General features: G+C 38.7%; 1 protein-coding gene across 1 annotated transcript in view; it reads left to right on the top strand.

Moving 5' to 3' along the window:
- Window positions 1–11,231, top strand: part of LOC130548534 (uncharacterized) — a 16,786-nt gene extending 5,555 nt beyond the window's left edge. Inside the window, exons 3-8 of the mRNA XM_057325374.1 lie at window positions 8,347–8,570; window positions 8,722–9,006; window positions 9,090–9,157; window positions 10,720–10,837; window positions 10,974–11,113; window positions 11,196–11,231. Of these exons, the coding sequence (XP_057181357.1) occupies window positions 8,347–8,570; window positions 8,722–9,006; window positions 9,090–9,157; window positions 10,720–10,837; window positions 10,974–11,113; window positions 11,196–11,231 (871 nt within the window). The remainder of the gene's footprint in view (window positions 1–8,346; window positions 8,571–8,721; window positions 9,007–9,089; window positions 9,158–10,719; window positions 10,838–10,973; window positions 11,114–11,195) is intronic.
- The last annotated feature ends 2,286 nt before the right edge of the window (window positions 11,232–13,517 follow it).

Raw genomic sequence — 13,517 nt, 5'->3', positions numbered from 1 at the left:
TGGGACAGTGAGAGGACGGAGGAAAGTAGACAGGAATATAGGGAGATGCAGCGTGAGGTTAAGATAGAGGTGGCAAAGGCCAAACAGAAAGCTTATGAGGACATGTATGCAAGATTAGATAGTAAGGAAGGTGAGAGGGATTTGTATCGGTTGGCGAGGCAGAGGGATAGAGATGGAAAGGATGTGCAGCAGGTTAGAGTGATTAAAGATAGAGATGGAAATGTGTTAACAGGTGACAGGAGGGTGAGGGAAAGATGGATGGAGTACTTTGAGGAACTGATGAATGAGGAAAATGGCAGGGAGAGAAGAGTAGTAGTGGCAAATATTGTTGAGCAGGAAGTAGAAAGTATTAGCAAGGGTGATGTTAGGAGAGCTTTGAAGAGGATGAAGAGAGGAAAGGCGGTTGGTCCGGATGACATACCAGTGGAGGTATGGAAGTGTCTAGGAGAGATGGCAGTAGAGTTTTTAACTAGGTTGTTCAACTAGGTCTTTGAGAGTGAGAGGATGCCTGAGGAATGGAGGAGAAATGTTTTGGTGCCGATTTTTAAGAACAAGGGAGATGTGCAGAGTTGTGGAAACTACAGAGGTATTAAGCTGATGAGCCATACAATGAAGTTGTGGGAAAGAGTAGTGGAAGCAAGGCTAAGGGGAGAAGTGAGCATTTGTGAGCAGCAGTATGGTTTCATGCCAAGAAAGAGCACTACAGATGCGATATTTGCTTTGAGATGGTTGATGGAGAAGTACAGAGAGGGTCAGAAAGAGCTGCATTGTGTCTTTGTAGATTTAGAGAAAGCGTATGACAGGGTGCCAAGCGAGGAGCTGTGGTATTGTATGAGGAGGTCTGGAGTGGCAGAGAAGTATGTTAGAGTGGTGCAGGATATGTATGAGAGCAGTAGGACAGTGGTAAGGTGTGCGGTAGGTGTGACAGAGGAGTTCACGGTGAAGGTGGGACTGCATCAAGGATCGGCTCTGAGCCCCTTCTTGTTTGCGGTGGTGATGGACAGGCTGACAGATGAGGTCAGACAGGAATCTCCATGGACCATGATGTTTGCGGATGATATTGTGATCTGTAGTGAGAGCAGGGAGCAGGTGGAGGAAAGTCTAGAGAGGTGGAGGTTTGCTCTGGAGAGAAGAGGAATGAAGGTTAGTCGCAGCAAGACAGAATACATGTGTGTGAATGAGAGGGATCCAAGTGGAACAGTGAGGTTACAGGGAGAAGAGGTAAAGAAGGTGCAGGATTTTACGTACTTAGGGTCAACAGTCCAGAGTAATGGGGAGTGTGGAAAAGAGGTGAAGAAGCGTGTGCAGGCAGGTTGGAATGGGTGGAGAAAAGTGTCAGGTCTGTTGTGTGATAAAAGAGTACCAGCAAGAATGAAAGGAAAGATGTACAGGGCAGTAGTGAGACCAGTGATGTTGTATGGTTTGGAGACAGTTGCACTGAGGAAAAGACAGGAGGAAGAGTTAGAGGTAGCAGAGCTGAATATGTTGAGGTTCTCTTTGGGAGTGACGAGTATGGATAGGATCAGGAATGAGTACATCAGAGGGACAGCACATGTGAGATGTTTTGGAGACAAAGTTAGAGAGGCCAGGTTTAGATGGTTTGGACATGTTCAGATGAGGGAGAGTGAATATATCGGTAAAAGGATGCTGAGCTTAGAGCTGCCAGGCTGGAGGCCGAGAGGAAGACCAAAGAGGAGGTTTATGGATGTAGTGAAGGAGGACATGAGTGTAGTCGGTCTGAGAGAAGAAGATGCATGGGATAGGGCTAGATGGAGGCAGATGATTCGCTGTGGCGACCCCTGAAGGGAACAGCCGAAAGGAAAAGAAGAAGAATATGTAAGTACCTAGACGAAACCAAAATTTTCTTTTAGCCAAAACCATTTCAAACAAGGTTATCTTATTATATTATTGTTACCTTAGACTCAAGAATACATTCATTCCAGACACGGAAGACGCTCTGATTTGAAATTACGGCCATCGGTAGGGGTGGGAATCTCTAGGTACGATGCGATTCGATTACGATTCAGAGGGCTGCGATGCGATGATAAAATGATTCTCGATGCATCTTTTTCCTGTACAAATGTTCTTTTTCTTGACTATTAAAATCAAAGTATTTGTAATTACCCAGACCGATTTTACTTCTAATATCCTTTATTAATAAAACAAATGGAAGTGATTTTGCAAGTCAACTGGAAGGTTACATTTGCCAGCATTGCAAAGAACCAACAGGAAAAGAGTGACTGCCCTCAGTGCCCTGTAGTAGCATACAGAATACAGTAAATTAATGCAGACGTTTTTTGCACATAGCACTGGAGCTAGAGAGGTTTAAAGTTTGGTAGCACAGGCCAAACAGTAGGAGCACAAGTATAAATTGTCGGTTGTCATCATTAAACAAAAAATTATGCAAGTGCAGTTCATCATGAAATTTATATCATGAAAAGGCAGGTAACTGACAAAAGACATTCATGTTACATACAGATGGATAAATTAGGGCCATATAATTTGTACACTACCTAAATTTGTTTTAATTTTTCTAATTTGTGTGTTTTTCCTTTTTTTACTATACAATAGTGGTATATTTGTCCACATAAATTACTGTAGTATACTATAGTATTTACTATATAGTAAACTGCAGTAAAAGTCTTCGATACTATCGTGTTTTTGAACTTTACTATAGTATACAGTGTTTATCAATTTACTACAAGGGCACTACAATTTTCAATAGCAAATACTATAGTTCACTAAAGTATTTTTGTTGGAGTGTTCAATTTAACGGGACTTTTATTTTGATGGGTCGTTGGGAACTGCGGTCAAGCCAGCCGCGGTTTGAAAATACACGGTCAAGCCAGCCGCGGTTTGAAAATACACGGTCAAGCCAGCCGCCGTATAGGTTCAGATGCGCGCTTATTGAGTGGTTTACGGTACATTACGGGAACACCACTTGTAAAGCTTTATTTAAATGTAGATGATCCGCGTCTCTTGTCAATAACATATTTCTTGTTTTACGTTTAGAATATCTCGTTTTTGTCGTAATTTATGCAGGTTTTTTTCTCCGAATGTTTGCATTATGATTGCTGTAACGTTATATTGTGAAAACAATGTCTCTGTCTGTATCTTAAATATGTATTATTTTAATGCCTTCTAGACCTTTGTCCTGCAAATAAAATTGTTTATGCAGTTTGCAATTACAGTACTTATGCATGCATTTTTTGGACATCTTCAGTAAAGGGCATAAGAGTGGGCACATTCCATTTTGCTTCCCTGATATTCCTCAATGCTGTAGCCGAGATCATCTCATTCCACTTATTCTCATGTACTTCTAGAAATGCTGTGGCATTCTTCACAAGCTGTTTGTCGTTTGAGATAAAGCCTTGAGTTTTTAAGAGTTTGGCCACTTTAACCAGGGAATTCCCAATCTTGTATGCAAGTGATGGAATCATGAACTTGTTGGTTTCACTGTCATACCCACATGTGTACTTGACAGCTTTAACAGTCTCTAGGTACTTCTCTAGATTTACACAATCTTCCAGTGTTCTTAAGGTGGTGACTCTCCTAGCATTTTGAATCAACCTTCCTAATTCTCGCACATGGACTGAACACGACTTTTTTCCTGGTTTGTGTCGGACTGACTGAGGTTTAAGTCTGCAAGTATGCATATGTCGCCACAGGACCTTTCTTGTAAAAAGTCCGACAGTATGCACAATGCATGAAATTTTCTCCTTGCACTTTTTTAGGTGGCCTTTTAAAAGGCACTAGTTCCCCCTTTCCTGATTCTATAACTTCAGCATTGTGTGCATAGTTTCCTCTATTCCGAATATAATCCAGCTGTTTGTTTTCTCCTTTGAACCCTTTGGAATGCTTATAGCTCTAGCCACATCAGATTTATCTGCATGTAAACTTTCTAGATGCCTTGTCATCTTAGAGTGTACAACAAGAGACATTACTGCTTGTATTGTTCTAAGCCATATGCTAACACCATCTCTTTTTTTGTATGCACTAACAACTATGCCGTCTGTTGAGTTCTGACTTGAACTGGGCTCTTCTCCTTTTCCAGATGCTGCATTAAGGCTGTGCATTTTGTCTGATGTTGTTGTCACAGTAAGGGCTGAATCACTGACTCATCAGCATTCAGATCATCCTCATGAAGCTGGCGTTTGGTCTTGTTTAGTGTAAGGCTAACATCACTGTCACTTTTGGAATTGGTATTTGGAACATCATTATCTGAACTCTCTGGTGTAGAGTCAAAGAACTTATCAGAATCTGGACAATCTGTGTCTTTCATCTAAAAAAAATATATATATATTTAGGAATAGGCAGAACTGCAAAGCTTAATTACATGATTAGTAAATTAACAGTTTGGCAAATAATGTTGTAGTAAATGAACAGAACAGGCTGCTTAAAGTTTTCAGTGTAATAAAACATTTAGGACAATTTATCCGACAAAGGCGGCACCTGATTACATCATTGTGAGCTCTTTTTTATTTCTGTAGTCAAAATAAATCACAAGAATATATAAATATGACCTAAATCATATTAAATAATTCACTGAGAAATTGAAAATCAACCTAAACTAAGCAAAATAGACAGATCTAAGCAAAATCTCTGATCAATACAATATTACATAATCTGCTGCAATTTAAGAATTTACCATGATACTTTTAGTCCGTCTCAGTCTTAGTTCCATAATGAAAATTAGCTTTTTGTACCGTGTCTGGGTCTGTAATAAGAAAAATAAATAAGTAAGAAATTAAAATAAGACTAAAAAAATATATTCCTGTCCAGGACATCTAACCCTCTTGGGATCAAAGTGCTGTTTGCTGTACTAATTTACACATCGTTGAATTTAATCTTTAGTGATGCAGAAGAACATGCATGCTGAGGAGAATTGGTTTGACCAGAAGAATCCTCCAGTCTCTGAGTCTTTGACTGAAGAGAAGAATCAGAATCACCTTCTGTCTTTTACAGATGAACATCATTGCTGCTAATAGCAGGTATTAGCAGCAATGATGTTCATCTGTAAAAGACAACATATACATAATGACAAGACTTGGGAATGTGGAAACAACTAAGATAAATCAGGTGTAGCTAGTGTATGACTTGAGACATTAAATACATATATAAAAGTCACTTAACTTTGATTGTAGTTTTCTGAGATTTGAAAACTAATTTACTGGTGTACACCAATTAAAACTTTATATTTCAATACAAATAAGGATAATTTAGATTAAACAGATTTGTTGAATTTAATAGAAATATCTTAAATCACCAATTTACTTGACACATGTTGCAAAAATATGAGCTGTTTTGTACATAGTGTGCTTTGCAACATACCTGTGTTCTCCATGAGTAGTCTTCCCCTCCATAATCATAGGTAAAATTTCTTCTCCCTCTTTAATTTCATTCAGGGCAAACAAACAAAGGTGTTGTTTTCCATTCACATCAATTTTCTTCATCTTACAGATGATATGTTGCAGGCAAGCCAATAAGACAGTACAACAGGCACCTAATTAATGTACAAAGAAGTTTTGCTTTACATGATCATGCTATTATTGTTACATATGAAAGTATTACCAATTATTTACTGATAAAATCACATCAGACTCACTCCACCTTACCTTTCACTGCATTGATATATTTCACGTCTAATTTGAATGTCTTGTCAGTCTTCGAAACAATATGTTGAGCAGCATCTTTTAGGGGGCTGATTCATGGTGGCATTTCAACTGAAAAACTGTTAAAACAGGTTGACATGAATTAAACTAGTATATTCAAGAAACATAAGAATATTATTGTAACGTAACACTGTATTTTATTGTTTTGACATAACACTACTAAACCAATGAATGTTTTATCTATTGTCATAACTAATATTAAGTTTAATCATATTTTTATTTAAAGCTACAGTTCACAGTTTTTTTTATTTACTTAATTTTTTGCTCTTTAATTTTTCCATATTTGGAAAATAAGAGTTAAGTAATGTAAGTGAGAAACATATGTTTTGGGCAATGCTAACTTCAACAGTTTAGAGTAGTTTCTCTATATTCACATACTAGAATTTGTATAATCCATAACGTTACCTTTGTTTCCCTTATGGGGACCTGAAACTAAATATATTTTATATACTAAAATTGTATGATTATGTGAGTGCTAGTTGAAAAAAGTAGAAACATTTCAGGTCACACTTGGTTTCAACAGTAAATTAGCTCTACCTAGCTAGCATGCTAACTATTTTGATTAATTGAAAAATGAACCCAATTCTAATTAAATCTTCTAAAAACATAATGCGCTTACCTTGTGTTGTTTTCTTTTTGTCCTCTGCACAAGTTTAGATCCTTAGTTAGCATCATCCACAAGTAATCTTCTTCGTTGTCCTCTGTCTTGAGTTATAATTTAATATTAAATATTTCATTTCGCTGCCAAAACCCTTCGTAACGACGACTAGGAAGTGGGTGGTACCAACCATATTTGGAAAATGTGTGTGGAGAAGTGAGTGCAGTACCAGTCAGAAATGTAAGGGGGAGCAACTGAGCACCCCTACACACACATAAACGGAAAAACATGTGATATGGGCCAATGCTGAAACCTCATCAGCACCTTCAGGGTAGGTCCTCCACTCATTTAAATGGGTTTCCCTAGTGGGGANCCTGATTTTTGGTCCCCACAACACAAGAGGTCCCCATGACGTGACTGTGTAAACAGATCTTAGTGTCCCCACAACGATACCAGAACACACACACGCACGCACGCACGCACGCACCTAATGAATCAAGGCACACACACACACGTTTGAAGCAGGACAGGAGCGTTGACTGTAGGCGACTAAAAGCTCACCTTACCCTAAGGCGTCCAACGTAGCCGAAGCTATAGTACGATAAGAGCAGTGGGAATAGCAACCCTTTCACGAGGTACACTCCATGCCGTTCAATACAATTGGGGACAAAAATTAATAAGAACACACAAGTCCGTTCCACTGAACAGGAAAGGCAGGAGACGCAGGTTACCATACAAAAATAGTATTTTTATTAATCTAAAATGATGGTCGAAATCTTTTAAAAACAACTCACAGAAGGACCACATCCACAGGTTTGGTCAAAATATAAATCACAAAGAAAAAGAAAGAGGCTGGGGCTTCGTACACAAGGAGCGGGCTTGTAAAATGACACCAATTATACAAAGGAAAACCACGCCAAATTAAGGTCACGCAAAGTGCACGGCAAGCGTGACACAGCAATAGACAGCCCTCAACAACGGGGCACCCGTGGCGTGATAAGTCCATGCCCGCTTCTGAAGCACCTAGCTCCTATAACGAAACCAGAAACAAACTCAAAGAAAAAGTTAATAAATAAAACAAATACTCAAAACAAACAAAAACAAATACTGTCGCTGAATCATACTGATCGAAATCATAAGGATTCAAAATGACTACAGGGACTGCATAATAATAATTGTTACAAAACCTCATGACAGCGTTCAATACCATCAGCACTGCTAAAGTGACAGTAAAGAAACACAAAATTATCAAAGCAAGAACAGAAACTGAAACCAATCAAAACATTAAGTAAAACAAATTAACCCCCTCTGAGAGCAGCAGCGCTTAATCCCCCTGCAAACCAGCGGAGTAAAAGCAACAGCGTTTAATCTCCCTGGAAAAGCAGCAGCGTGGCTAGGAACAGCCGTTGGAGAAGACACTAGGTTTCATCAACTGCTTTAACAAACAACACATTAAAACATTAAAAATACCCACTAACAAACATTTAAAATATACTAAATAAAGAAAACTTACCCACCCGATAATGTGCCACTCATGACCATGTTCCTCACGCTCACACAACAGCTTCTTTGGCCTTTACAACGGTCACAACTATCGCTGAGACCCTGCCAAACTGCAAAGCTGACCGAATGGGAGCCTTGACGGCACACCGCATTAAAATGAGCATGTAACTAACATCAGATAAATGACCATGTTAACATCCCAAACCAGCGTTAAACTTACCTGAGAAAAGTAACACTACTCCCAGTACGTCTCAACCCACCAACACACATCATACAGCACTAAAAGCCTTAATGTACAGTGTTTCAAGGACCATTGGCACATGTGGCGAGGGGAGCGTGGTTTAGCGAAGTCTGAGGAGAGAGGGGCAGGAAACCGGCGGGAAATAAGTAGGTCAAAGGTGATCATAAACCCTGTCTCTTGTTTCAGTGATTGGCGAGAAGAGGATAAAACCAGCACAAGGGGAGAACAAAGGAGAGGAGAGTTTGGCTGAGCTGAAAGAGGAACGAGAGAGCGAGAGAACGTGAAGGAACGAGAGAGCAAGAGATACAGAGTGTTCATATAATACTGTGGAGGTTTGGACCTCGAGAGACTCTTATAGCTAGAATCCATAGAAAAGCCAATGAGATCTCAATATATGATGATGTTCATGATGGGATGTTCAGAGACAGACTGAAGCTGAGCAAACTGTCTGGATCTCTCACCATCACTAACATCATGACTGAACTCTCTGGACTTTATAAACTCACCATCATCAGCACAGCAGAGACCTCGTACACATTCAGTCTTAATGTTCACGGTGAGGAAAGATGAGACGGTTCATTCTTCAGTGTTTTCAAAATCACATGTTTATAAAATATTTAATCATCACAATTGTCTCTCTTGGATTCACTGAACATGTCTGATTTCTTAAGTACTTTATATCTTTATCATGTCTGATGTTTTTCCAGCTCATCTGCCTGTTCCCTTCATCTCCAGAGTCTCTTCTCAATGTTCTTCATCATCAACTTGTGTTGTGTTGTGTTCAGTGATGAATGTGTCACATGTGAGTGTCTCCTGGTACAAAGGAAAGAGTTTATTGTCCAGCATCAGTGTGTCTGATCTCAACATCAGACTCTCTCTACCTCTGGAGGTGGAACATCAGGACACAAACACATACAGATGTGTGGTCAACAATACCGTCACAAACCACACACAACATCTCAACATCACTCAAGTCTGTCACAAGTGTTCAGGTGAGTCACACGTGATGTTAAGTCTCTCTGTTCAGTTGCAGTCATTGTGATAATGTGATAATGTCTGTCTCTCTTTATTAAAGTACGAGGTCTACACCCAGGTTATATAGCACTGATGTGTGTTGTAGTCTTGGGCATCACAGCTGCTGTCGTAGTTGGGATTTACAGTCAGTACAGTACAGGAAAAACAAAACAAACCAGTAAGTTTTATTTATTTTTGCTAATAATGCAGAATTAAAAGAAGAGCTTTGCTACGCCTGAGTTTTTTTTAATCAAATCTGCTTTAATGGATGTACATTTTCATCAGGCAAACCTGGAGAAGAGATTTGATTAAAGGTAAGATGCTTGTATCATGTGTTTGACGTGACTTTATTTCATAAAACCTCATTATAATGAAACAGAGATGTTAAAAGAAAGAGACAGATGTATCGTTTTTACTGGTGTGTTTGATATGTTGCAGTTTGAATTCTCCCACTGAACAAAGATTTGTCCAAAATACACATTTTTCGCATACTTGTCACATGTTGAAAATATGTGCCAGAATGGACATTATATGAACTTTGATTATTGATGTCCACAGGTTTAAAGGGACAAACACGCATCAATCTCTTTTGAAGACATCTGAACAACCGACGTTGACTTCCTCTGTAAAAACTAGTTAAAATTTTGTCAGTGTGCATTTTTTCAACATCTTTATAATTGAAACATTTATAATTTATACTGCTTCTGGAACAAATAAACAATCTTATGCTTCATTCAGTTGCAACTCGCCCAATTCTGGCGACTGTTCAAGATCTGCGTTGTGTAATAGAAGACAAGGAACAACTGGAACTGTTGCTGAAGGAGATTTTATTATGAAGCCTTAGATGGCGCTGGATGGATTAAAGAGAGTACAGCATAAGAAAACGTTTCGTCTGTGATTTTTCACCTCTCCTCAAGCACGCTCAAAGCGATCTGAATACACATCACAATGACACATCAAAACAAAATATGCCTAAAACACATTACAAAGTGCAAAATGAATTGTAACAAACACTTATCTAGACATACAAAATAATCTCCTGCAGCTAGTTTTAAATCAATCATGAATTGAAAGATGAACAAATCGATACAAAATGAATACAATGAGAAACCGAACAGATATAACCATACCTGGATGGATTAAAGAGAGTACAGCATAAGAAAACGTTTCGTCTGTGATTTTTCACCTGCACAGATTAAAAGCAGTTATTTAATCAGTTAAAATCACAACGTTTTGTTGGCGCACACACATACTCAAACCGCTGTACTCTGTAATAAAACCATTCAATACAATCCATTAGTGATGTTACGTTCTGTGCCGAGGCTTCGGAGCGTGTGTCGAGAAATCCCGGAAGCTTTCAGTGAAGCGCGTATCGAGGCTTGTATCGCTTTAGACCAATGACGTCATAGATGACGTCTGAAGCCTCGCTTCAGCCTGATTGGTTCAGTAAGCGGTTCGAATCTTGCCGCGACATTTTGCCAGCTATATAAACCCATGGGATCCCTTCAAAATGTGTGGTTGTGATAGAGGTGAGTTTTGGTTGTTGTTTCGATGGAGCCAGCAAGAAAGAGAAAGACTTCCCCTGTGTGGGAATTCTTTGATCAGATTTCTTCTAACAAGGTATGGCCTACATACATTTTTATCAATGCATTATATTTGTTATTTTTAATGTCTCAATCTTTTATTCAAAGGTGAAGTGTATGTTGTGCTCCAAGGAATTGGTGTACAATAATAACACTTCATCTATGTTGAGGCATTATCGTGCCTTGCATGAGAACAAGGAGAGAAATGGAGGTGGGCCCATCCAAGGTGTGTCATTACAAATATTACAAAACTATGATATAATATAATAATAATATATGAACAATTTTTCCATCTTTACTTTTGTAAATCATGAAAATGAAAGAAAAGTATGTTTTACTTACACAGCTTCTCTTTTTTCTAGCTACCAGAAAACAAGAGCTGGATGAGGCCCTGGTCACAATGATTGTGAAGGACACACAGCCATTTAGTGTTGTGGAGGATGTTGGATTTAGGGACTATGTTCACAAACTAGACCCAACCTATGTTCTTCCCACAAGGCAGGTGTATATAGGTGCATGCATCAAGCAAAAGTGTATTATAATATTGCATTTGGCAACTAAGCACAGCTTCATCTTTCGTTTAGGCTGTAAAGGCCATGGTGGAGGCAAAATATGCCTAAGGAGTCCAAGGAGAAGGTCAAAGCTGAGGTGAAGGTGGCTGCTGCAGTTAGCCTGACATCTGACATGTGGACGTCCATCAACATGGATGCCTACCTGGCAGTTACAGTACTTGCTACTTTGTGGACAACAACACCTGTCTCAATTCAGTGTTGTTAGGAGTAGTACAATTTCCCCAGGCACACACTGCTGAAAATTTAGCTTATGTGAAAGCCTCCCTCACGGATCAATGGGGGATAACCAATAATGTAACATGCCTGGTTACAGAAGATTAAATATCCACATCTGTATATGCTTGCTGTCAAGTATTTATGTACCCCGGCTTCATCTGTGCCATGCGAAAGGGTGTTTTCAAAGGCAGAAGTTGTGTCAAAAAAACCCGAAATCGCCTTAGCCCTAAACAGTTGAGAAAATAATATTCTTGAATAAAAACTCCTGAAGTATATCCTGTTCATCATTTTCCTTGTTGCACAAGCAAAATCACAGTCCTCTGCCAAGTCTCACAAGCACATTCACTGCCCTCTGCCCAGTTAAACCCAGACACTTTTCAGTTTTATAATAATAATTCTGCCTATTATGACCAAATAATTGATTTACACACATTTGATGGCCCCATTCATTTCAAGCCAATACGTTTAGTACACAGTTCTGTTATGCAATCATTAGATATCACCAGACAATATTCATATAATTAGATTAGTCTATGTGGAATGTGGATTTCTTCTTCACCGTTATTTCTGCCTTAACTGGCGCAAAATACAGTGAGTGTATCACAGACCACATCAGGCACATCTGTAATGTATCTGCCTGTTTTACCCTCTTTGGCCACCAGATGGCGTTGTGAGCAAATGAAGCCTCGAGAAATGAACCCTTTTGTGAACCACTTGGGTGAAAAGCTTCATGAGGCTTCATCTCGACACCACTACAATCCATCCATTTCTAAAACACTTCCTAATACATCCATAACAATGTGAACAACAATATTACTGCATACCATTGGCTTAATCAAACTTTTAGCAACTTTCACAGACATATACTGAGAAAGCACCGCTTAGTAGTGCTTACCTCTTTTCAGCACGCTCAACGCGAAGCGATCTGAATACGCAGCGCGAGTTTACCAGAAATGACGTCACCACGCAATACAGTTACAAATATCTTTTCCCAAACAACAAAAATAAGATACAAAACTAAATTATAAATGTTTTTTGTGGACGAATTATTACTAGGTAAATTAGTAAAAATTGAAAGAAAGGATGATTAGTGAAATACATTAATATTTCGAGTATACACATCCGTCACAGAAGCACACAAAATCCACATGCACATGCACACTGTGTGTGTTCAAAAATAAAGACAAAGTTAATCTTTTGTTGTAGTGGCAACTAACATATATCAAATAAAATCCATTTATTACAGTAAGCATGGTTTTTGCTTTTAACTGTAGAAAGGGGTCAAAACAAATCAGTCCACACAATAGTTTAAGTTTAAAACATGTTTCTTTATTGAAACGTGCTTCGGATCTCCATTGCTGAAATGAAGAAACATAAAGAAAACAGACCTCACAGTTTGACTTTAAAAGAGTGATGAGTTGACGTTAAGGTTCGTTGATATTTAATTGTAGAGCGCCATCTAGTGTCCTCAGCTAATAAACCGTGTTTATTTTAACTGTAGTAAAACTTTTGTAAATGTTCGTAAGGATCAGTTAATAAAATGTGGAAAAAATTGTTATCTGTAGCCTAATACTGTGTATGTAAAGTCTACGTCTTGTGTCTTAGCTGTGATTCACAGTTAGCTGCGATGTAGAGTAAGTGCACTTCATCTCTTCACCAGCAGATGGCGGTCAATTAAAAAGGCAAAAAGACATTTCAAACATTCCTTCAGAAAGCTTTATTTGTCCATCATCACTTGATGTTACATTGAAGATAGTTCATCATAATGTTCCACAGAGGGGCTCATACAGGTTTGGAATGACATGAGAGGACATGACATTAGTGGAAAATATAATGCGCAGCAAAAGCAGAACCACATGCTATGCATGCCAATACACTCACACTCTCTTCACACCTCTAACATTCACGCAACAAATAAGCACCAACACAAGCACATCTCATATTCAGCAACAGAACAAAACCACATTTCTTTTCACATCAAGTTTTACTTCAGCAAAAAAATTAAGCCGTTAAATTATGGCATGCATTCAGTGACAAAAATAAAATGCTAGAACCACTGTGTGTTTTAAAACCATAATGGCTCTTTGTACTAATGGATAAACTTAAAAACAACTTGAA

This window comes from Triplophysa rosa, linkage group LG25 (assembly GCF_024868665.1).
Source record: "Triplophysa rosa linkage group LG25, Trosa_1v2, whole genome shotgun sequence".
Lineage (NCBI taxonomy): Eukaryota > Metazoa > Chordata > Actinopteri > Cypriniformes > Nemacheilidae > Triplophysa > Triplophysa rosa.
Note: the sequence above shows the minus strand (reverse complement) of the source record. Positions and strands in the feature narration are given on the sequence as shown.